Raw genomic sequence first — 25,008 nt, 5'->3', positions numbered from 1 at the left:
GGAGGCTGAAGAAGTGGAAGAAGTCCTCTGCTGCTGGACTAAACTCTTTTCACCTCTCCAACCAGGAGTTACAGCCTCTATAGAGCCAACCTGGATTCTTCATTCCCTCTCCTGGCTTCTCCAGTGAGCTGCTCTGCTCAATCTATGCTGAGCTCTCCTTTTGATCTCTGCACCTGTTGAAACCCGTCAGCCAGGTGAAGGGGATTATATCTCTCTCAGCCAAAACTTTTTCAGCTGTCGTTTAGTTAAATTGCAGGACAATTGGACTGCTCTCCCTCGCTCTTCCTCCCTCTCTCACTATTCTCTTCTCTCTGTGTCCAGCCCTGCCTCATGCTCTGAGTGAGTCTGTGTCTGGCTGTGGCTTGGAGCTCCAGAATCTTCCTCACCGGAGAGAAGGCATGGAACACGAGAGTAGAAAACTGAGTGGTAGAATTCTGTGGTAGAATTCAGATACAGAACACTTTGGTAGAATTTCTGAGTAGCGTTCTGAGCTGGAACTTTTAGCAAGATTTTGGGAAATCTGAACTAGAATACAGAATACTTAATCGGAACACTGAGCTGGAACTTTTCAGTGGAACATTGAGGTAGAATCCTGAGCCAGGTAGAGTAAGGAGGATGGGAGGTCATATTGCAGTGGTGTGTTTGGTTCTGCTGGCCCTATGCTGTGTGCTACTGCCCAGAGCAGGGGAGAGTGCAGGAGGCATTGTCTCTTTAGGCCAGGCTGTAGAGGAGAGAGGGATGGAGGCCCTATATGGAGAGGAGTCCCAGGATGAACCAGCTAAAGAAGAGGAACTCACAGAGACACAAAGCCAGACTAGCAAGGAAAAGAGAGCCACAGAGGAGGATGCCCTACCAGGTAAGAACAAAGCCAACCCACTGGGCATAGACGTCAGTTCAACGTCTAGTTTTTATTTACATTTGGTTGAGTTGTCAACTAGCGTGAATTCAACTCAGGCAAAAATGTTTTCCACGTTGATTCAAAGTTATCACATTGCATTTTTGGGTTGAAATGACATGGAAATGTTGATTCAACCAGTTTTTGCCCTGTAGGAACATTCATATTATAATGCTATATATGTTACTAAGTGGAGAATTGGGTCCCATCTGAGTTGTGGCTAGAAACATGGATGCTTTTACCTACTAGATAGGACCCAATTCAGCTGGTGTACATGCCTTTGTTCCAGCCCAGCAATAACACATCTTATCATCATATCAGCTAATGATCAAAACCTTAGTAGTAGAATCATCAACAGTGTCTGTTTGTTGGGCTGGAACAGATGCCTCCTTCCAGGGCGAGGATTGGAGAACGTTATATGACATCATCAGGCAGGCACAGGGGACAGGGCACAAGGCAGGTGGAGGAGAGTGTTGGTCTTGAAAGAAGCCAGCAATTTCCTGAATTACCCACACACACCTTTCAGTCACTATGACAAGTCCAACAGTGTCCGTGCACACACACACACACACACACACACACACACACACACACACACACACACACACACACACACACACACACACCATACAGTACTCTAACCTGTCTCTCTCCAGCTCACACATACCTGGACTGTCTCTTGGCCCAAAGCAGAGTAGACCTGGGACTGGGGAAGATTCAGTCTGCTGCAGTAACAGATCTGGCTGGGCTCTGAGCTGAGCATCTTGGAGACAGATTTGTACAGTCCACTTTTATTTTCTACTGTACTGTACTGTACCACAGAACCCAGCTCCAAAATGGAAGGATTCACCCTCTGAGATGGGCTGATGATGTAGTGTTAGTTATAAAACACATTTTGTTCCTGAGATTCACAGCTTAACATCGAGTTAACTTCAGCACACACATCTGTTGGTTTAATCAGTCCTATTTCCCAATTAAATTGCACCAAAACCTTGTATTTACATGGTAATTACATTAGCTAGTAGGTACTGTATAACTATTTTGTGGGTACACATTGTTACATAGTTTGTAGTGCACTATGTAAAACTTACTACTACTGTCATAGGCTACATATTTATGGCTTGCACAATTGAAAAGATATTAGAAACACCAACTACACAGAATCAGATATCTTAAGGACAGGGACAGGACAATGTTGATGATGCTCTGACAGCGTGCCATTACAGTTTGGCTGGGTTACTAACGGAGAGGAATATTGAATACACATGAATATGACATGAATACACAGCCTCTGTGTAACGGCTGTTGGAAGGAGAGGACCAAGGTGCAGCGTGGTACGTGTCCATATTTATTAAATGAACACTGAAATAACAAAAATAACAAAGAATAACGACCGAAACAGTTCTGGCTGGTGCAGACACACAACAGGAAACAACTACCCACAAACACAGGTGGGAAAAGGCTACCTAAGTATGGTTCTCAATCAGAGACAACGATAGACAGCTGCCTCTGATTGAGAACCACACCCGGCCAAATACATAGAACTAGACAACATAGAACACAACATAGAATGCCCACCCCAACTCACGCCCTGACCAACCAAAATAGAGACATAAAAAGGATCTCTAAGGTCAGGGCGTGACACTCTGTTCCACAGATACAGTTGAAGTCGGAAGTTTACATACAGTACACCTTAGCCAAATACATTTAACAATTCCTGACATTTAATCCAAGTAAAAATTCCCTGTCTTAGGTCAGTTAGGATCACCACTGTATTTTAAGAATGTGAAATGTCAGAATAGTAGAGAGAATTATTTATTTCAGCTTTTATTTCTTTCATCACATTCCCAGTGAGTCAGAAGTGTACATACACTCAATTAGTATCTGGTAGCATTGCCTTTAAATTGTTTAACTTAGGTTAAACGTTCCGGGTAGTCTTCCACAAGCTTCCCACAATAAGTTGGGTGAATTTTGGCCCATTCCTCCTGAGAGCTTGTCACGCCCTGACCTTAGGTAGCCATTTCCCTTGGGTATTGGTGGGTTCTTGATCTATGTTAAGTTAAGTCACGGTTTGTTTTGTTATTTTGTTCATTTGTTCAGTGTTCATTCGTTTAAATAAAGAAGAATGTACGCTTACCACGCTGCGCCTTGGTCTCCTCCCTACGACGGCCGTGACAGAAGAACCCACCATAAAAGGACCAAGCAGCATGAAAAGGAGGAGCAGCATTTTATGGAGAAATGGACCTGGGAGGAGATACTGGATGAAGCAGGACCCTGGACGCAGGCTGGGGAGTATCGCCTTCCGAAGAAGGAATGTGAGGCAGCAAAAGCGGAACGGCGATATTATGAGGAGAAATACAAACAAGGCAAGCACGAGAGGCAGCCCCAATAATTTTTTGGGGGGGGGAGGCACACGAGGAGATTGGCTGAGTCAGGTTGGAGCGCTTCCACAGTCCAGTACGGCCTGTGCCTCTTCCCCGCACTCGCCCTGAGGTGCGTGTCCTCAGCCCGGTACAACCAGTTCCAGCACCACGCATCAGGCCTCCAGTGCGCTTCCACAGTCCAGTACGGCCTGTGCCTCTTTCCCGCACTCGCCCTGAGGTGCGTGTCCTCAGCCCGGTACCACCAGTTCCGGCACCACGCATCAGGCCTCCAGTGCGCTTCCACAGTCCAGTACGGCCTGCGTTCTTCCCCGCACTCGCCCCTGATGCATGTCCTCACCCGCCGGTCCACGTTCCGCACACACATCAGGCTCCAGTGCGCTTCCACAGTCCAGTACGGCCTGTGCCTCTTCCCCGCACTCGCCCTGAGTGCTGTCCTCAGCCCGTACCACCAGTTCCGGCACCACGCATCAGGCTTCCAGTGCGCTTCCATATCCAGAGCTTCCGGCGACAGTACCCAGTTCAGACTCCGCGACGATACCCAGTCCAGAGCTTCCGCGACAGTATCCGTCCAGAGCTTCCGGCGACAGTACCCCAGTCCAGAGCTTCTGCGCGTGGCCACAGTCCGGAACCTCAACGACGGGCCACAGTCCGGACCTCCAACGACGGCCACAGTCCGGAACCTCCTCCGACGGGCCACAGTCGGAGCCTCCAGCGACGATCCCCAGTCCGGAGCCCCCAGCAATGATCCCCAGCCGGGGCCTCAGCGACGATCCCAGTCCGGCCTCCAGCGACGATCCCCAGTCCGGGGCCTCCAGCGACGATCCCCAGTCCGGGGTCTCCAACCACCGTCCCAGCCCGGGTCTTCCAGCAAAGTCCCCAGCCCGGGCTTCCAGCAAAGGTCCCAGCCCGGGTCTCCAGCGCGGTCCCCAGCCCGGCTCCAGCCCGGTCGTCCAGCGAAGGTCCCCAGCCCGGGCCTCCAGCGAGGTCCCCGGTCCGGGGCCTCTGGTATGATCCGCAGTCCAGAGCCTCCGCGATGATCCACGGTCCGGATCTACAAAGGCAGTGATCCACGGTCCGATCTACATAGGCAGAGGGATCAGTGTAAGAGGAGCGGGCGTCCAGAACCAGAGCCAGAACCAAAGGTCTGTCACGCGCCTGACCTTAGTTACAGTGGGGAGAACATATTTGATACACTGCCGATTTGCAGGTTTTCCTACTACAAAGCATGTAGAGGTTGTATTTTTATCATAGGTACACTTCAACTGTGAGAGATGGATATCAAAAAAACATTGTATGATTTTTTTTTTTTTTGATTTGATTTTTGATTTTAACCCCCTTTCTCCCCAATTTTCGTGGTATCCAATTGCTAGATTACTATCTTTCTCATCGCTAACACTCCCGTACGGGCTCGGAGAGACGAAGGTCGAAGCATGCGTCCTCCGAAACACAACCCAACCAAGCCGCACTGCTTCTTAACACAGCGCCCTTTAACCCGGAAGCCGCCGCACCAATGTGTCGGAGGAAACACTGCACCCGGCTCCCTTGGTTAGCGCACTGCGCCCGCACGCCACAGGAGTCGCTGCTGCGATGAGACAAGGATATCCCTACCGGCCAACCCTCCCTAACCCGGACGACGCTAGGCCAATTGTGCGTCGCCCACGGACCTCCCGGTCGCGGCGGCTGCGAACAGCCTGGGCGCGAACCCAGAGTCTCTGGTGCGCAGCTACACTGCGATGCATTGCCCTAGACCACCGCCCACCCGGGAGCCCACATTGTATGATTTTTAAGTAATTAATTTGCATTTTATTGCATGACATAAGTATTTGATCACCTACCAACCAGTAAGAATTCCGGCTCTCACAGACCTGTTAGTTTTCTTTAAGAAGCCCTCCTGTTCTCCACTCATTACCTGTATTAACTGCACCTGTTTGAACTCGTTACCTGTATAAAAGACACCTGTCACACACTCAATCAAACATGCTTACATGCTTTGTAAGTAGGAAAACCTGCAAAATCGGCAGTGTATCAAATACTTGTTCTCCCCACTGTATCTTTGTTTTCTTTATTATTTTGGTTAGGTCAGGGTGTGACTAGAGTGGTATTCTAGTTTTGTATTGTCTAGGGTTTGTAAGTCTAGGTGTTAGTAGGTCTAGGTATTTGTAAGTCTGATTGGGACCATATTTAGGTAGCCATTTCCCTTGGATATTGGTGTGTTCTTGATCTATGTTTACTTGCCTGTCTGGACTATCCATATTAGCTTCATATTAGGTTAGTTTTGTTATTTTGTTCGTTTGTTCAGTGTTCATTCGTTTAAATAAAGAAGAATGTACGCTTACTACGCTGCGCCTTGGTCTCCTCCCTACGACGGCCGTGACAGAGCCTTGTAACTGAGTCAGGTTTGTAGGCCTCCTTGCTCGCACACGCTTTTTCATTTCTCGCACAAATTTTCTATAGGTCAGGCTTTGTGATGGCCACTCCAATACCTTGACTTTGTTGTCTTAAGCCATTTGGCACAACTTTGTAAGTATGCTTTGGTCATTGTCCATTTGAAGACCCATTGCGACCAAGCTTTAATTTCCTGACTGATGTCTTGAGATGTTGCTTCAATATATCCACATCATTTCCTTCCATGATGCCATCTATTTTGTGTAGTGCACCAGTCCCTCCTGCAGCAAAGCAGGTGCTTGATGCTGCCATCCCTGTGCTTCATGGTTGGGATGTGTTATTCGCTTGCAAGTTGTTTCATCAGACCAGAGGACATTTTTCCAAAAAGTACGATCTTCGTCCCCATGTGTAGTTGCAAACTGTAGTCTGCTTTTTTATGGCGGTTTTGGAGCAGTGGCTTCTTCCTTGCTAAGCGGCCTTTCAGGTCAATATAGGACTCATTTTACTGTGGATATAGATACTTTTTTACCTGTTCTTCCAACATCTTCACAAGGTCCTTTGCTGTTGTTCTGGGATTGATTTGCACTTTTCGCACCAAAGTACGTTCAACTCTAGGAGACAGAACGCGTCTCCTTCCTGAGCGGAATGACGGCTCCATGGTCCCATGGTGTTATACTTGCATACTATGTTAACGATGAACGTATAGTACCTTCAGGCGTTTGGAAATTGCTCCCAAGGATGAACCAGACTGAGTGATTTCTTTTGATTTTCCCATGATGTCAAGCAAAGAGGCCCTGAGTTTGAAGGTAGGCCTTGAAATACATCCACAGGTACAACTCCAATTGACTCAAATGATGTCAATTAGCCTATCAGAAGCTTCTAAAGCCATGACATAATTTTCTGGAATTTTCCAAGCTGTTTAAAGGCACAGTCAACTTAGTGTATGTCAACTTCTGACCCACTGGAATTGTGATACAGTGAATTATAAGTGAAAAATGACTTGTGTCATGCACAAAGTAGATGTCCTCACCGACTTGCCAAAACGATAGTTTGTTAACAAGACATTTGTGGAGTGGTTGAAAAACAAGTTTTAATTACTCCAACCTAAGTGTATGTAAACTTCCGACTTCAACTGTAGGTCACTGGCACAGGTATTCAAACAGCCACGAATAGAGAGAGGGAAATACCAATGAATACACTCCACTGACTTCTGTAGTTACACAACTTCTTGTTCCCCAAAACAATACAATACAATACCCTCCGTAGCGATTTAAGCAGCACCATCAGTAAGTAGCACAGAGCACAATTACATCCACATCCTATACGTAGCATGCAGCACACTGTAAATATGTACATTCAGAGGAAGCGGCAGAAGGAAGAAAATCTTTATATTTTATCCATTACACATCAGATAGAAAAAAACACGTGATTATGGAATGTTTTAATGTCATGTGACTTAATGTAGAAACATTTACATAAACCCAGATGAGATCTCCTTGAACTTGGGTGTGATGATATCACTGCAGTCCCTCTCCTTGATGTGTGTGTGTGTGTGTGTGTGTGTGTGTGTGTGTGTGTGTGTGTGAGTAGAGGACCCTGTTGTTTCACCATGCAAACAGAGTAGCTTTTCTTCTGCACAGGACACCGTCATCTCCCCCATCTGCCAGACGTTAGCTCAGCTGTGCCCCCTGCTAGAGTGATTCTGTCTGGCAGATTTCCCCATCCCCGTTACACCTGTCTGGTCCGGGATTTCGGTCTGTCTGTCTCTGTTTCCCACTGTTTTTCCTCTGTCACCATCTCTCTCTGCCCCCTCTCACTCTATCACTCTATTTATATTTGGTTATCTGTCTCTCTATCTCTCATCAGTCTACTTCAGTAGCAGAGAGTTGGTGTTAGCCTTTGTTTGAATGTATAGCCTTTGTTTGAATGCCATCTTGTCATATCCTGGCATATCCGACTGTTATAGGATTGTTATGTGCTGTTAATTTGACCCTCAGGAATCAACATGTCGAAATGACCAAGTTTATTAACTTTCCTTTCCCCCGTTGACCCCAAGCCAGGGTCAGGAGAGCCGAAGAGGAAGAGGAGGGCAAAGGGGATAAAAAGAAAGACAAGAAAGACAAGAAAGACAAGAAAGACAAAGACAAGAAAGACAAGAAAGACAAGAAAGACAAGAAGAACAAGGAGCCCAAAGTGCCCAAGGCCACCAAGAAGCCTAAAGCAGACAAAAAGCCAAAGAAGGGCAAAGAAAAGGAGCCACGAACAGAAGCACCTACAACTCCACCACCCACAACTACCACACTACCACCCACAACTACCACACCACCACCTACAACTACCACAGAGGTGTACACAGAAGCAGGTAATGCAGTAACACACCACTTTACTACTGTAATCAACGTTTTCAATAAAAACAGACTAGGATTGGTTGATTAGATTTTTTATTGGCTTTGCATTGTGTGAGTAACAAAGTTGTTTGTAATACTTTGATCTCTGTCCCATCTGATGCTCCCACAGAACCTGACCCATACCCAGACTACCCCTACCCAGACAACGGTGAGATCATGTGTACAGATGACAAACCATTATATCATTTCTCTGAAGCTGGGGCCTCAGTGTTCTAATACCACTCAAAACGTTATAGTATAGCCACTTTGTTTATGATCTTATTTGTACCTTGAAAAACCATGTGGATTTTGTTTTATGTCTTGCTTTTAAAACAAATCTCCACACTAATAAAGTTACCTCTACTGTCCATGTGTCCCTCTGATAGAGGATGACTACTGGAAGCCAGATGAGGAGGAGCCCGGAGGCCCAGTGGTCGACCCAGAAGATGACTATTGGCAGGGAGAGAACCCAACGGCCACGCCCCCCACTCCTGTGATGGATGGAAAGGTGGACAAGGGAGACGAGGACTACTGGGACGCCAGATGTATGTTTCATCCCCCTCTGTGTCCTAAAATGAATGACTCATTGACCGAATGAATGAATGAGTCAGGGGAGAACAATTTCCCCCTTTCATTGAAGCCATGAAGTTCAAGGTCGACCAGGGTACTACAGGCTGTTATTGCCAGAAAGCAGGATCCTCCATTATAGGCAATGGGAAAATAACAATCTTCATGGTCAATATTCGTGCTGCTATTACATCAGATGTGTCCTTAAATCAATTATTTTAAAATCACACACAGAATGCCTTTCTAGCCAATCAGAAACGAGTACTTAACAATGCTGTGGTATAAATAAGGATAATATTGAAATATAAGTATAATTTAGTTTCTAATGGCAGCCTGCAGTACTTGAGATATTCAATGAGAGGGGGCAGCACTGAGCTTTTACACTGAGTGTACAAAACATTAAGAACACCTGCTCTTTCCTGGTGAATCCAGGTGAAACTATGATCCCTTATTGGTGTCACTGATCCACTTCAATCAGTGTAGATAAAGGGGAGGATACAGGTTAAAGAATGATTTTTAAGCCTTGAGACAATTGAGACATGGATTGTGTATGTGTGCCATTCAGAGGGTGAATAGGCAAGACAAAAGATTTAAGTGCCTTTGAACGGCATATAGTAATAGGTGCCAGGCACACCGGTTTGTGTCAAGAACTGCAATGCTTCTGGGTTTTTCATGCTCAGCTGTTTCCCGTGTGTATCAAGAATGGTCCACAACCCAAAGGACATCCAGCCAACTTGAAGCATTGGAGTCAATTCGGGCCAGCATCCCTGTGGAACGCTTTAGACACCTTATAGAGTCCATGCCCCGACGTCCATGCGCAACTCAATATTAGGAAGATGTTCCTAATGTTTGGTATACTCTGTGTATATACACAGTCTATGGATGGAATAACTTAATGAATGGAACAAAGGCATCAATGGCAAAAAATACCAATTTCAATTAACTTTACTAACTACTTCAAAATTATTATCAAAGTATTTTTTCAAATACTAGCTATTAGTTTAAACGTGTACTATAGGTGTATAACCTACCAGCCCTCACAGTCTCACGTCAGAATTAGATGTCCATCCATTTTTCTCAAATGTTAAATTGCGAAGTTGTTCCAAATGTTGAATTTCATTAGTGTTAAAGGTTAAGTTTGGGCATTAACTCCAAATTCTTAAGGTTAGGCATGAACTCTGAATGGTTAAGGTAATGGTTAAGGTTTGGGATAGGTTTAAAATTCAATAACAACTTTTTATCTCTGGATTTCTCATCTAGATCCACTCTAAATCGAACCCTTTATGATATTTGCCAACTGGACTCTTTAACCAATGAGTCAGGTTTTCCACCTTATATGATGGAAATCTCATCTCATGTGAAGGTTTGTCAGTGACATTCATTGCAAAGCTCAGCTCATCTGTACTTTGTGTGATAGCTGCAACAGGTTTTCATTACTTTTACTGTGTCCATAATTCCACTACTGTTTCACTCTACCATTCCTCCAGATTTACACTCCTACAGTATCTCACTCCTGCACCTCTCCATCTCTCTCCATTCTCATCCTCTTCTTTCTCTTCTTTCTCTACTCTTACTTCTCCATCTGCCTCCGTCCTTACTCTCATGTGCCTCTTCGATCTTGCTCTCTCTTTTCTCTTTTCTGCTCTCTTTATTCTTTGAGATCTCCATTCTCACTTTCTCGTTTTCTCCGTTCTCCAATAACAGACGAGGAGCCCGAGAATTTTCCTTTCCCTGATGGTACAGAGGTCGTCCCCACAGAGAAAGATGACTGGAGCTATGCTGTTACAGGTGACTTACATCTCAATTAATCAATCATTCAGTCAGCCGGTCAATCAATCAATCAGTCAGTCAGTCAGTCAGTCACCGTTTAGAGGGCCACAGTGTATGCTGCTATTTCTCCTTTCTAAGAATGAAAGACAACCCCTGTTTTAGGGTTTATAGTGTGGAAGTCGATCCTGTAAACCATACGCTTAGACCTAGATTCAACCAGATCAGCTGATGTTTTGGCGGTGTCTGAGGTGTACAGCAGGGGTAGACAGCAGGGGTTCAAACTGTAGAACCCAGTTCCTACATTTGAATATAAAAATCGATTTGATCAAACAAAACTTTGCTACATTTTATCTCTGGGACCCTCAGGATGACAAATCAGAGCAAGATTACTGAATGTAAGTACATTATTTACCTTCAGAGTTGAATGTATCAAACTAGTTGCCGTGATAAAAGTGTTTTGTTGTTGTGCACTCTCCTCAAACAATAGCATGGTATTTTTTCACTGTAATAGCTACTGTAAATTGGACACAGGAGTTAGATTATAAAGAATTTAAGCTTTCTACCCATATAAGACATGTCTATGTCCTGGAAAGTTGTCTGTTACTTACAATGTCCTTCTAGTCCCATTAGTGCATGTTAGCAACAACCGTCCCGGTTTAGGGACACCGATTCCGTAGAGGTTAATGCAACTCTGTGCAGCCAATGCCAATGTCTGCTTTAGGTATAATGCCTGGAGACGCTTGTGGATTTGATAGCTCTAACGCAGTTCCACCTCCAACACCGCCAAAATAACCGCTATGCTGATGTCGGCTAAAGCGGATCAGATTGAATTAGAGCTCTTAGTCCAGGGAATGACAGAGTAGGAGGCTAGATCATCACCCTGCTTTTTAAGAGGAGAGCGAGTGGGTGAGAGTGTAGTTCTAAACAGCCAAAGGCTTTTCATGGTTTTGTTTTTGAGAGAGAAGCCTTTCACAAGATGGCTGCTCTGTTATATTCCTTGTAAACTTAAATTAAACATTTAACGAGGCAAATAACAGGCAGCGTGTTATGCTAGCTTTATGTGGGTCCAAACAGAGTGTCTGTTGTGGCTGCAGAAATAAAGGCTCTGTTCCACCATCACTGTAGTGGAAGATTACTGTATTAATGTTTTGAAACTACATACTGCATTTTAACTTCAGAGCGCTTTGGAAGGCATACATTACACCAAAGAGACTCTCTCTCTGTGATGTTGTTTAGTAAAAATAGATTAGTACTACTAGACAGGCTGCCAGTCTGTTTCTGCTTGAGTCAGGTTGGTTTTGCCATGGCAGTTATGTACTGTTGAATCAATGCAGAAACAGTGTGCTCCTCAGTTTAGGCTACTGTAATGATGTGTTTGTGTTTTCTCCTTCCAATACAGAGGAGCTTGTTACACCACCACCCACCTATGAAAGCCCATGGTACGAGGAGTATGACTACGGGCATAGTGGTGGACAGAGTATGTACACACACGGGCACACACACACTGTCCTTGTGGGGACCAAACAATTGATTCCCATTCAAAATCCTATTTTCCCTAACCCCTAAGCCCAACCGTAACCCTTAACCTAACCCTAACCTTACCCATGAACCTAAACCTAACCCTAACCCCTAAACCTAACCCTGAAACCTAATTCTAACCTTAACCATAATTGCAACCCTAAACATAACCCCTAAACCTAAAATAATCCGCTGCGAATGTCTCACTTGTCTGTATTTTCCTTGATTTATTATCCTTGTGAGGTAAAACCAAAAACACACTGACACACACACACACACACACACACACACACACACACACACACACACACCACACACACACACACACCACACACACAACACACACACACACACACACACACACACACACACACTCTCTGCACTGTAAAATAAACCCTTGGCCAAATCTTCAATAGAAATATGTTTTTCATTTCAATGGGACCCTGCGGTGAAATAAAAATTAGATAGACACAATAAAGAACTGGCCCTTTACCACAGAGTCAAAAGTAATGGGCCTACACTTCTCATTCCCCACAAGAATGAAACAAAATAAGTGTATACTGTTTCAATTATATGGTCTGTTGTCTAAGTTTGGGTTAAGCAAGACTTTGGCAGCTGATGTTCCAAACTCCCAAATAAGAAAATGCCAAGTGACTGGAACAAACAACAGTCAAATCAAGATTATTGCCTCAAACACTTTGTCATGTTTATCATTTGGAAATGTGGCAAACCTTAAGAAACACCTGGGCCTGTTCAGGAGGGGGAAACGTTACAGAATGTTTGTGTATATTATGATTGATTGTCTGCCAGTTACAATAGAAAATCATGACGTTATCTTTTATTCTATCTGCAACGTTCTAAAATGTTTCACTCCACCGAAAACACCCCACATACACAGTATACTGTTACATGTAATGGGGAGGTGGGGGAAAGTAACCTCAAATTCATCCATGATTGTTTTTCCCTCCTTTGTTTACCACAGCGAAAAAACAGGGGGAGAGAGAGACCCAAAGGAAAGAAAAGGAGAGAGAGGATAGAGGTATTGTGCACAGCCTATTTTCCATTATGATCTGAATGACTGTGATCTATCTATCTTCAGTTGTAGATACTTCACATTATACAGTAACATTTACATGTTGGTCATTAAGCAGAAACTCTTATCCAGAGCAACTTACAGTCAATGCACTCACAAAAAAATGCTTGGTTAAAAACAACCCAATTTGGGGGTTTTGGTAACCCAGCACTGGGTAAATATTGGATAGAACACACACTGGGTTATTTTGACACAGTCAACCGATTGGGTTGCGTGAATAACCCAACATGTTTGGTTGTTGGGATTACCCAAACATTCATTTAACGATCAGTCGTGTTTTTATTAACTTTCATTCTGGGTTGACGAGCAATTTTTGGAATCATGTTGTTGATTTTTTAAACAAAGTCCACAAGACACAGAACTCCCTTTTGCAGAACAGTAAATGCGTTTTCAAAATGTAGTTGCCTTCTCAAAACATAAATACATTAATCAAAACTATATTATACCGTCGAAATTGCAAATACATTCATCAAAAAGAACACGACTGCCCTGCAAAAAGATTAACGCAACCCTACTTTTGTCCAAACAGACAAAACAGAAAGTTAGTCTTTCTTTTAAAAATCCCAGTAGATCAAAACATTTTCTTTGCATTCACTAAATCATGATGATCAAAATTGGAAGTACAAAAGTATACTAAAGTGCAGAATTAGGGGCAATTACTCTCCTTTTATGCATATTTCACCAAACAATTTCATATATATCAAATCAAATTTTATCCCTGATAAAAAAAAAAGATAAAATAAGCACATTGTTCAGCATTCATTCATGGGTATCATCACAATCCATTTCCATGTACAGTATTCAATTACATAGGTTAGTTTGCTCATAGTCTTTTAGTTTCCAATTGGGCACAGAAACACAACCCCACATTAGAAATAGGAAAGGTGAATACAATGGAGGAACACAACTGATATGAATGTACAGTATAGGCCTCAATCCACATCAAAGCAAAATTCTATAATGGAAGGCCACAATGTAAAAAAAACCGAAGTGACCCAATGTCTGCAACCCAGCAGATGGGTCAGCCAAACAACCCAGCATTTTTTTTGTGTCCATTAAACTAAGGTAGGTAAAACAACCACATATCAGAGTCATTGCAAGTAAAACTTAGTAACACTGCCATGTCATACTTTGCACTGTCAAAGCTCCCAGTCAAGCAGATGAACATATGACCACGTCACTCACAGATTCATAATGTGGTGGAGGAATAACAGTCCCGAATGGTTCATGTTTCCGCTTAAAGCGAATGAGGAAAAAAAAACACAGATATCAGTCTCTACCTGGGCATTGCAAACATGTAGCTGTGAAGCTTCAGTATGGCTCCACTTGCTAAGACAAGGGACACAAGTTAATTCTATCTAGAGCAGGACAAATCTGAACCATAGAAATGTGTTGTGAGGGAAGGTAGGGAAGGAAAGGTCGCTGGTCCGAATCCCCGAGTCAATTAAGTGAAAAATCTGTTGCTGTGCCCTTGAGCAAGGCACTTCACCCTAATTGCTTCTGTAAGTCCCTCTGGATAACAGAGTCTGCTAAATGACTCAAATGTAAACGCCTTTAACCTGTATTGGTGCATGGAAGAAGCTTTGGGCTGGAGCAGAAAGAAAGGGAGAGACGGGACAGCAAAGAGAGGTTACAGAACATGCTGGAAGGAAATATGAGGGAAAGAGAGAAAAACAACACAAGGGATAAAAACAGAGGATTAGCGAGTCTGACAGTAATGGAGGGGAGAGATGTTGAAATCACGAGCTGAGAATGAAGATCGAAACACTCGGGATAAGAACCAACAGCTGTTGCCACATGTTCCATTCTGTACTGTACCTCCAGCACAGTGAGGAGAGTAGAACCAGCTCAATGTATAATCAGAATGGAACCAGGGACTTTTGTCTATGGGAGATTACACTGAGTGTACAAAACATTAAGGACACCTGCTCTTTCCATGACATAGACATGACCAGGTGAATCCAGGTGAAAGCTATGATCCCTTATTGATGTCACTTGTTAAATCCAATTTAATCAGTGTAGATGAAGGGGAGGAGACAGGTTAAAGAAGGATTTTTAAGCCTTGAGACATGGATTGAGTATGTGTGCCATTCAGAGGGTGAATGGGCAAGACAAAATATTTAAGTGCCTTTGAACGGGGTATGCTAGTAGGTTGCCAGGCACACCGGTTTGTGTCAAGAACTGCAACGCTGCTGGGTTTTTCACCCACAACAGTTTCCCGTGTGTATCAAGAATGGTCTGCCACCCAAAGGACATCCAGCCAACTTGACACAACTGTGGGAAGCATTGGAGTCAACATGGGCCAGCATCCCTGTGGAACGCTTTCAACACCTTGTAGAATGGGGGTCAGGGGGGGATACTCTGTCCACCACTATCCGTGATTGCACATGTGTATGTAGAACAAAATCCCATTTAATACAAAATGTGACAGCTTTCACATCCAGTTAGAGATATTGACACTTTAAGTAGGGTTACCCAGAAAATGTGACTGGTGGTTATGAAAGTTTGGATACAACAGTGTGTGGCCTGTCTTAGATTTACTGAAGAAAAAAAGAACAATCTGAATTTAAATCAGCACATTCCTGAATTTGGAGAAACAGAATACATCTGGTTTCCTTCCTATCTGCAATGTGAAGGCATGTGGATCCTCTGAGGCATTACTGCGTTTGTCGACACACACACACACGCACGCACGCACGCACGCGCACACAGAGAATCCATTACTGGAATTGTAGTTAGTGATTGACTATGGTGCTGTTTGACAGAGAGAGCTCAGCAGAGGAGGGAGAAGGAAGAGCGGGCCAAAGCCAAGAAGAGACCACACGTATTCAAGGAGCCCAAAAGTAAGTCACTTGCTACCATCCAATGATACAATACTCGGTTAGCAAGAGTTTTAGCAAGAGCTTGAGAGGTTTTCCATTGTGGTTTGAAGTTTTTGTGATGTGTGTGTGACTGAGATGTTTTCCCCTGGTGGCAGAGTGTCCTCCCCTGGGTATGGAGTCTCATAGGATAGAATCAGACCAGCTGCTGGCCTCCTCCATGTCTCACTACCGCTACAGCCAAGCCAGGGCACGACTCAACATACAGGTAACCCTAACCCTTACACACGGACCCTAACCCTCACACACAGACCCTAACCCTCACACAGTGACGCTAACCCTCACCCACTAACCTTAACACAATAACCCTCACACACTAAGTCCAACCCTCTCACACTGACCTTAACCTTCACACACACTAACCCTCACATACTAATCTTAACCTTCACACACTAACCTTCACACACTCACCCTAACTCTCACACGCTAAGTCTAACCCTCACCCACTAACCTTAACACACTAACCCTCACACACTAAGTCCAACCCTCTCACACTAACCCTCACACACTGACCTTAACCTTCACACACACTAACCCTCACACACTAACCTTAACCTTCACACACTCACCCTAACTCTCACAAGCTAAGTCTAACCCTCGCACACTAACCCATAACTCTTATACACTAACCCTCACACACTAACCCTAACCCATTGACTAACCCTAAGTCTCAGTACTGCTCCAGCCAACACAGAGCATGACTCAACATGCAGGTACACTCCTCACACTAATTCGAACCTGACGGTAAGCCCCCTTACCCTCATCTCCAACACTGTATGGTTTCCATGGTTTCCAGGCTTCGGATGATGAGGAGGACATGCATGGTGGGGCGTGGTGTCCTAACCCAGAGGACAATATTCACTGGTTTGAGATGGACGCTCGCAAAGCAACAGAGTTTACTGGGATCATAACACAGGGACGAGACTCACGTAACGAGTAAGACACACAAGCACACACACGTTTATTTTACTATTCTTGTGGGGACCAAAACATGTGTTCCCATTCAAAATCCTATTTTCCCTAACTCCTAAACCTAAACCTAACCCTTAACCCCTAACCCTGAAACTAAATCTAACCCTAAACCCTAACCTTAATTCTAACCATAAGCCTAAAATAGCCCTTTTCCTTGTTTTACCCTCCTTGTGAGGACTTCTGGTCCCCACAAGGATAGTGAAACCAAACCACACAAACACACACACACACACAGACACACACAAGCGCACAGACAATTTCAGAAATATCAAAGACAAAATGGTGACAAAATTTGTGTGCGTGTTTCTGTTTCAGGAGTGACTTTGTGACATCGTACTACGTGCAATTCAGTAATGACAGCAGAGAATGGAAAACCATCCATGACGGTTACTCTGACTGGGTGAGTCTGTCAGCCTCGCTGCTTCAAATGTACTTTGGTCCCAGGGTTCACTCTCATGCTCTTTTTAATGGGGCACAAAAGTTCACCATGTCAAATATATTTGTCTCTCCCTCTCTCTTTACCCCCCTCCTCCCCCTCTCTCTAGTTGTTTTTTGGTAACTCTGATAAGGATACCCCTGTGCTGAATCAGTTAGCTGAGCCCATACTAGCGCGCTACATCAGAGTCATCCCTCAGAGCTGGAATGGTAGTTGCTGTATGAGGCTGGAGGTACTCGGCTGCCCACTGCCTGGTGAGTGACACACACACCCACCCTACTAGACTTCTGGTCCCCACAAGGATAGTAAAACATAAAACACACGCAAACGTTGACACTGTGCATTTTTATTTCCTCAGACCCCACCAGTGCCTACCAGAGGCTGCAGAATGAGGTGACTCCAGTCCAGTACCTGGACTTCAGACATCACAACTACTCAGACATGGTCACGGTGAGACGGAACACTCCCATTTCAGGGGACTTCAAACCTTATGGTCATCAGTACCACCTGTTTGAACTTGAATCAGGTCTAATGTTTTGTCTGACAGATTGTGACGACTGACTTCAACTCTGTCTTGACACTTTGGGGATTCATTTAATAAGATTTGTTGGGCTTGAACAAAGACTTGCACAGACTCACTGAAGGTGTCCCGGGCCAGGGTTGGTAACTGCTGCTTTCCCCTGTGCGTCTCTTCTGGTAGATGATGAAGTCTGTGTCTGAGGAGTGTCCCAACATCACCAGTATGTACAGCCTGGGTCGCAGCTCCAACGGACTGGACATCCTGGCCATGGTGATATCAGGCAACCCCACAGAACACGAGATAGGTGGGATGAAACCAATATTGTGTCTGTGTCCACAGTTTTCAGGACATGCACCCATTAGTTATTCCAGGCTAACTGCACCCGTTTGTTATTCCAGGCTAACTGTCATAGAAAGCTCAGTACTCGTGTCCTCTCAAGCATGGAAAGACAATGACAATCTGTGTTTTTCTCCTTAGGTGAGCCGGAGTTCCGCTACACGGCCGGTCTCCATGGAAACGAGGCGACGGGGCGGGAGATGGTTCTTCTTCTGTTGCAGTACCTGTGTAAGGAGTACAATGATGGCAACCCCAGAGTGCGCCGCCTGGTGGAGGGAATACGTATCCACCTGGTGCCCTCACTCAACCCTGATGGGCAGGAGAAAGCCCTCGCAGTGGTCAGTACTGGATATTATACGGTTCATTCTTGAATTGCGGTGGTAAATGTTGTCCCTTGACTTTGGCACCATGTAAAAACAATTTAAAAATACGAAAACATTAAAAATAATACATTCTAATTTTATTTCATTGTTATTTAATAAGAAAACATATCTAAGTCCTTTATACTGCAAAACAACTATTTGTATGCATTGTTGAAACTACTGGGGGCTAGCAAATTGGCTTGTCCTTATCTTTTGTAATCAGCGATTTTCAAAGTGGTAACATCAATGACATAAAACTGAGGGACACACATTATACTAGTAAAACAATAGGTGTTTTTATTGATCTACAGCAAGAGCATTCAACTCTTAGCCTACGAGTTCCGGAGCCTGCTGGTTTTCTGTTCTACCCGATAATTAATTGCACCCACCTGGTGTCTCAGGTCTAAATCAGTCCCTGATTAGAGGGGAACAATGAAACAATACCGTGGAACTGGCTTCAAGGTCCAGAGTTGAGTTTGGGAGATAAAAAGTATATTAAATACTTTTGTTTACTGTCTAGCATTCAAAATAATAGATAGATACAGTATCTCTAAACCCCAAAACATGTCACTACACCCCTACACATCACCAGTGGGACAAGGACCTTGAGCATTTTCTCCCGTGGCAAGCTGTTATTGAGGGAGGGTTCTATATTAAAGAAAATTATTAGCTTATCACGACCTTTCAGTATGTCATAAATTTGAGAATTTCCTTCATCATTTTGTGTCAGCCAATTTAAATAAATGGAAATAATGAATCACTTTAGTAAATTCTTTTTAAAGGATTGACCTTAGATTTGAGGATTTGTGGCCTCCATTTCAGAAAATCCTCATTGGTGTTACTACTCCACTGGTGGCACAATGTTATCATAATGGTAAAAACATATTTTAAGTCATTAAGCTACCATATTAGTTGATTTAGAATGGGAAGATGTACCCGACTCCATTTAAATAAAAAATCAAGTAATTCTTTTCCAAAATGCCATGCCAAAATGCCACCGTAATTCAAGAACGACCCTCACAGGGAAATACAGCCTGTATTTATACTTTACACTTCCAGGGTGCAAATCTGTTTTGTTCTATTAAGGAAAAGGGGTGCCAGACAGTTTCTGATTTAGCCAACTTGTTGTCCTGTAGGAAAGTATTGTTGTATGCAGGAACAGTCTAGCACCCAACTTTATTTTCCTCAAGAGAAGAAAACATATCTCATATGTTAAGTCAAGACTAGAGACATTCAAGCAAATCCTAAGACGTTTGGTTTTAACACGTTGATATTACTGCAGTAAATATGCAGCCCATATCTCCATAACATCCTGTTCCATTGACACCACAGGGTTCCGAGCTGAGTGGTTGGACAACAGGCCACTGGACGGAGGACGGCCATGACATCTTCCAGAACTTCCCTGACCTGAACAGTGTTTTGTGGGAGGCCGAGGACAAGGGCATGGTGCCCAAACTGACCCCCAATCACCATGTCAAGATCCCTGCAGATCAAGAGGGGGATGACAGGGTGTGTGGAGGAAGGAGGTGGAGGGAGGGAGGGAGAGGGGAGGGGCAGGTAAGGGAGAAAGCGAGGGGATGAAGACAGGAGGGGAGAAAAAGGAGGGAAGGAAATGTAGATGGTGTGAAGAGCAGAGACAGTACAAGCAAGTCACTGCATTTCAGTGCTAGAGGCGTCACTACAAACCCTGGTTCGATTCCAGGCTGTATCACCTCCGGCCGTGATTGGGAGTCTGGATTTGGCCGGGGAAGGCCATCATTGTAAATAAGAATTTGTTCTTAACTGACTTGCCTAGTTAAATAAAAAAAGATGGCTGCTGTTTGTTCTTCTTGTCCTGCAGATTGCTGTGGAGACTCGAGCCATCATCTTGTGGATGGAGAGCCACCCATTCGTACTGGGGGCCAACTTCCAGGGGGGAGAGAGGTTCGTGGCGTACCCCTACGACAATCACCGCCTAACCAAGACCGCCGGCGCCAGCACCAGAGAGGGCAAGAGAGAGAGGGCACAGAGCCGAAAGAAGAGACAGTACGAGGCTCTTTCTCTTCCTGCACTCTTGCTATTTTTGGCAGGAGTAATAATGATATGAAACCAAACAAACAATCAACTCAATTTAAATCATTCTTCTAGGTACGAGGAGTTTGAGGAGCCGGAGGAAGATGATAGAAACAGGGGATACCAGCAGCCAGAAGAAGACCAGTGGAACAGGGGATACCAGGAGCCAGAAGAAGACCAGTGGAACAGGGGATACCAAGCAGCCGAAGAAGAACAGTGGACAGGAGATACCAGCAGACCAGAAGGAAGACAGTGGAACAGGGGATACCAGCAGCCGGAAGAAGACCAGTGGAACAGGGGATACCAGCAGCCAGAAGAAGACCAGTGGAACAGGGGATACCAGCAGCGAGAAGAAGACCAGTATAACAGGGGATACCAGCAGCCGGAGGAGGAGTGGAGGGGACATGGCTATGGACACAGGGAAGAGGAAGAGGAGGATGACAGAGGGAGAGGGGGGTACGCAGAGCCTGAGGATGAACCCAGGGCCACAGCAGACGCCTCCTTTTTCAGGTGTGTAGCATGAAGTAAATGTTTTTATTTAACTAGGCAAGTCAGTTAAGAACAAATTCTTATTTACAATGACGGCCTACACCGGCCAAACCCGGACGAAGCTGGGTCAATTGTGCGCCGCCCTATGGGACTCCAAATCACAGCCGGTTGTGATACAGCCTGGATTCAAACCAGAGTGTCTCTAGTGACACCTCTGGCACTGAGATGTGTGCCACTCGGGAGCCCAAGTTAACCACAAATCTAGGATCAGATTACCCTATCTGACTGTGTGTGTGTGTGTTTGTGTGTTATAGGTGGTTGGCCATCTCTTATGCCTCTACTCACCTGTCGATGACATACACTTCCCACGGCTCCTGTCACGGCAATGACATCACTGGAGGCGTTGGAATCGTCAATCGCGCCAAGTGGCAGCCCGTCAAAGGAAGTAAGGACAGACATGCCCCCTTTTTTATTCCATTGCTGTCTGCTGTTCATTAAGCCATTTTTTATGATAGTCGACATTACATACAGTAGTTCAAAAAGGTTGAAACCTGTAATGTAACATTGATCAGAGTAAAGGACCCAGTTTCGGGGGTAATGGCGCTCTCTGGTGGCTCATCATTTGCATTGCGGGTTCTCATTGCCACCTATCTTCCCCCCCTCTCCCTCCATCCTCAGGTATGAATGACTTCAGCTACCTGCACACTAACTGTCTGGAGCTGTCAGTGTTCCTGGGCTGTGATAAGTTCCCCCATCAGAGTGAGCTGGTCATTGAATGGGAGAAGAACAGAGAGGCCATGCTCACCTTCATGGAGCAGGTACACACACAGACACACGTATGCACACACAGAGAAACAATTAACACATTTTGAGAGTATACCAAAACACACACACAGTCCTGGAGTGTGGCCGTAGAGCAGTGGTATTCAAAGCTGGGGTCGCCAAAATGTAATATACTGTATATATACAGTGCATTCGGAAAGTATTCCGAATGACACCTTGAATTTTTCCACATTTTGTTACGTTATAGCCTTATTCTAAAATGGAATAAATAAAAATGTTTCCTCAATCTACACCCAATACCCCATAATGACAAAGTGAAAAGAGGTTTTTAGAATTTTTTGCAAATGTATATAAAAAAATACCTTATTTACATAAGTATTCAGACCCTTTTCTATGAGACTCGAAATTGAGCTTAGGTGCATCCTGTTTCCATTGATCATCCTTGAGATGTTTCTACTTGATTGGAGTCCACTTGTGGTAAATTGGACATGATTTGGAAAGGCACACACCTGTTTATATAAGGTCCCACAGTTGATTGTGTATGTCAGAGAAAAAACCAAGCCATGAGATCGAAGGAATTGTCCATAGAGCTCCGAGACAGGATTGTGTCGAGGCACAGATCTGGGGAAGGGTACCAAAAAATGTCTGCAGCATTGAAGGTCCCAAGAACACAGTGGCCTCCATCATTCTTAAATGGAAGAAGTTTGGAACCACCAACACTTTTCCTAGAGCTGGCCGCCTAGCCAAACTAAGCCATCGGGGGAGAAGAGCCTTGATCAAGGAGGTGACCAAGACCCCAAATGGTCACTCTGACAGAACTCCAGAGTTCCTCTGTGGAGATGGGAGAACCTTTCAGAAGGACAACCATCTCTGGGATCGCAATAAATTATTGTGGGAAAAATGGTGTCCCCACTGAAAAAGTGTGTATACCACTGCTGTAGAGTGACTGACCTTTTGAACCCTGGTTTTCACCCCACCCAGGTGCAGCGTGGGATCAGGGGCGTGGTAAAAGACAATGAGGGGAACCCCATCGCTAATGCTACAGTTTCTGTAGAGGGGGTCAACCATGATGTCTCTACAGGTGGGTACAGTGTCTGGCTTTGTGTTAACCATGTCGCATAGCCTACTGCCCTTGGCATTCTGACTGCTGTGAACGCATGAATGTAGCTATGCACTGTTATATTGGTATATTCATTAAACTACAGCTGGGGTAGATATTGGTAACAACCTGTTGTCCCTTCCCCCTGAACAAACCTACATGCAGTGGACGTCCAGGAGCCTGCTAGTGCTATCTTTATTGAGTGTGCAGTCTAAGCCCTCTCCTCTCTGCTTCCTCCACAGCTGTAACAGGGGACTACTGGCGCTTGTTGAACCCAGGTGAGTACCGTGTGACGGTGCGGGCAGAAGGCTACGCCCCCCTGACCAAGCTGTGTGTGGTGGGCTACGAGGCAGGGGCAACTACCTGCAGCTTTAACCTGGCCAAGTCCAACTGGGACCGTATCAAACAAGTGGGTACTGCTACACCTACAATTATAATTATATTGCCTATTAGCCACTTTAGAGCCATTGAAGCACTATATAAATGCTATCAATTCATCCACAGATCATGGCCCTGCACGGCAACAAGCCCATACGCCTGCTCAGCCACGGCAACGGCGGAACAAGACGGAACACGGTCTCCAATGGTAACAGGCATGTGACGCCTCCCGACAGAGTTACCGCCATGGGTCCTGAGGCGCGTCGCAAGCAAAAGCAAAAGCTAGGGCTCGACCGCACCCGTCGTCTACGGCAACAGAGACTGATGAGATCGACCACGCCGGTTCCCCCGACGACCACGCCGGTTCCCCCGACGACCACGCCGGTTCCCCCGACGACCACGCCGGTTCCCACGACAACAGAGGCGGAGCCCACTACTGCTTGGTACGACTCGTGGTTCATAGGAGAGGAGCAAACGTCGGCACCGGAAAGTTTCACGGACTCCATCTTGGATTACAAATACGAGTACAAGATCGACGATTACTAAAATAAACACCAAGGCCTTGTTCCAATATATTTACAATACATCCTTCCTCCCCACTTCCTTGAAGAAATCAAGGTAGGTAGGGAGGAAGTATGCATTCTAAGGTATTTGAACAGGACCAATGTCATAGTCCTGAACCCAGGCTGTTAACTCAATTCTTAGAGTAGAAAACTAAGTGACCCCTTAAAGGGATATTTGGGATTTTGGCAATGATGCCCTTTATCTACTTCCCCAGAGTCAGAGGAACTCGTAGAAACCATTTTTATGTCTCTGTGTCAAGTATGAAGGAAGTTCGTGTTAGTTTCGCAAGCCAATGCTAACTAGCATTAACACAATGACTAGAAAGATGCTAGTAGATACCCATAGACTTCCAGGCATTGCGCTAAAGCTAGTTAGCAATTGCGCTAGCGCTAGTTAAGAACTTCCTTCAAACTGCACCCAGATACATAAAAATGGTATCCACGAGTTCATCTGACTCTGGGGAAGTAGATAAATCCCAAAGTATCCCTTTAAAGAACTGACAGGTAGGGATAGGTTTAAGCAAAATGCCTGAGACTCCAATAACTCTGGTAGCCCCCCCAGCCATCCATTCTTTCAGATCAACAAAGGAGCCACAAGAAGTGTTTAGGTATATCTGCAAAAACTGATCAAAAGGAATAATGCAGTGTTGAATGCAAAAACAGTCAGGCACACAAGCTAATGTCAGTGGTCTGTATAACTACTCAAGTAGGTATTTTGATACAACGTTAACACACACAAAAATGTCAGTTTAGAGTAGAAAAATAGAAACACTGATATCTGGAAAATACATTTTATACCAATTCAATTTAAAAAGTTGTTGCAAAGCTTTCCGAAAGAATGTACTTCAGAGATCATGTAGATGTGGTGGTTGCAGATTACGCACTTGTTTTACTATCGCCTCCACCCTTGAAGAGTCAAAACAAAGAATCAAAGTTTCTGTTTTTCTTATAAAAGTGTGGATTAATTTACATAATTGTCACACATTGACGGCAAAGTCATAATATCGACATACAGTAACTTTACAAAATGTTTGTTGAATAGTAAGAGAGAAATCAAAAGAGATTTCCTTAAATGGTCCTCATAATTTAGCTGAGGTAGAGGAAAGTTATTTTTTCAATTAATAAAAGCTTGTTTACATA

The 25,008-nt window shown here is 44.6% G+C and overlaps 1 protein-coding gene across 1 annotated transcript; it reads left to right on the top strand.

Annotated features, from left to right (window-relative positions):
- Nucleotides 1–25,008, top strand: LOC111974979 (inactive carboxypeptidase-like protein X2). Its single transcript, XM_024003100.2, has 23 exons — nucleotides 1–856; nucleotides 7,721–8,026; nucleotides 8,182–8,220; nucleotides 8,438–8,596; nucleotides 10,323–10,406; nucleotides 11,788–11,865; nucleotides 12,889–12,945; nucleotides 15,765–15,842; nucleotides 15,977–16,086; nucleotides 16,675–16,814; nucleotides 17,166–17,250; nucleotides 17,396–17,540; nucleotides 17,645–17,736; nucleotides 17,987–18,110; nucleotides 18,284–18,480; nucleotides 19,837–20,013; nucleotides 20,345–20,529; nucleotides 20,632–21,066; nucleotides 21,360–21,490; nucleotides 21,724–21,863; nucleotides 22,810–22,909; nucleotides 23,170–23,336; nucleotides 23,432–25,008. Exons 1-23 carry the CDS (start codon nucleotides 616–618, stop codon nucleotides 23,849–23,851), a joined length of 3,690 nt encoding a protein of 1,229 aa, XP_023858868.1. The 5' UTR covers nucleotides 1–615; the 3' UTR covers nucleotides 23,852–25,008.

This window comes from Salvelinus sp. IW2-2015, linkage group LG15 (assembly GCF_002910315.2).
Source record: "Salvelinus sp. IW2-2015 linkage group LG15, ASM291031v2, whole genome shotgun sequence".
In the NCBI taxonomy this organism is placed as follows: Eukaryota; Metazoa; Chordata; class Actinopteri; order Salmoniformes; family Salmonidae; genus Salvelinus; species Salvelinus sp. IW2-2015.
The sequence above is the reverse complement of the archived record's forward strand: the minus strand, read 5'-3'. Positions and strand labels throughout refer to the sequence as shown.

Excerpts from the sequence above, each read along its gene's own strand:
- LOC111974979 (XM_024003100.2), top strand. The coding sequence starts at position 616 with ATGGGAGGTCATATTGCAGTGGTGTGTTTGGTTCTGCTGGCCCTATGC. Across the intron at positions 17,251-17,395 it reads ATGACGGTTACTCTGACTGG|TTGTTTTTTGGTAACTCTGA; the intron begins GTGAGTCTGTCA and ends CCCTCTCTCTAG. Across the intron at positions 18,111-18,283 it reads CCCCACAGAACACGAGATAG|GTGAGCCGGAGTTCCGCTAC; the intron begins GTGGGATGAAAC and ends TTTTCTCCTTAG.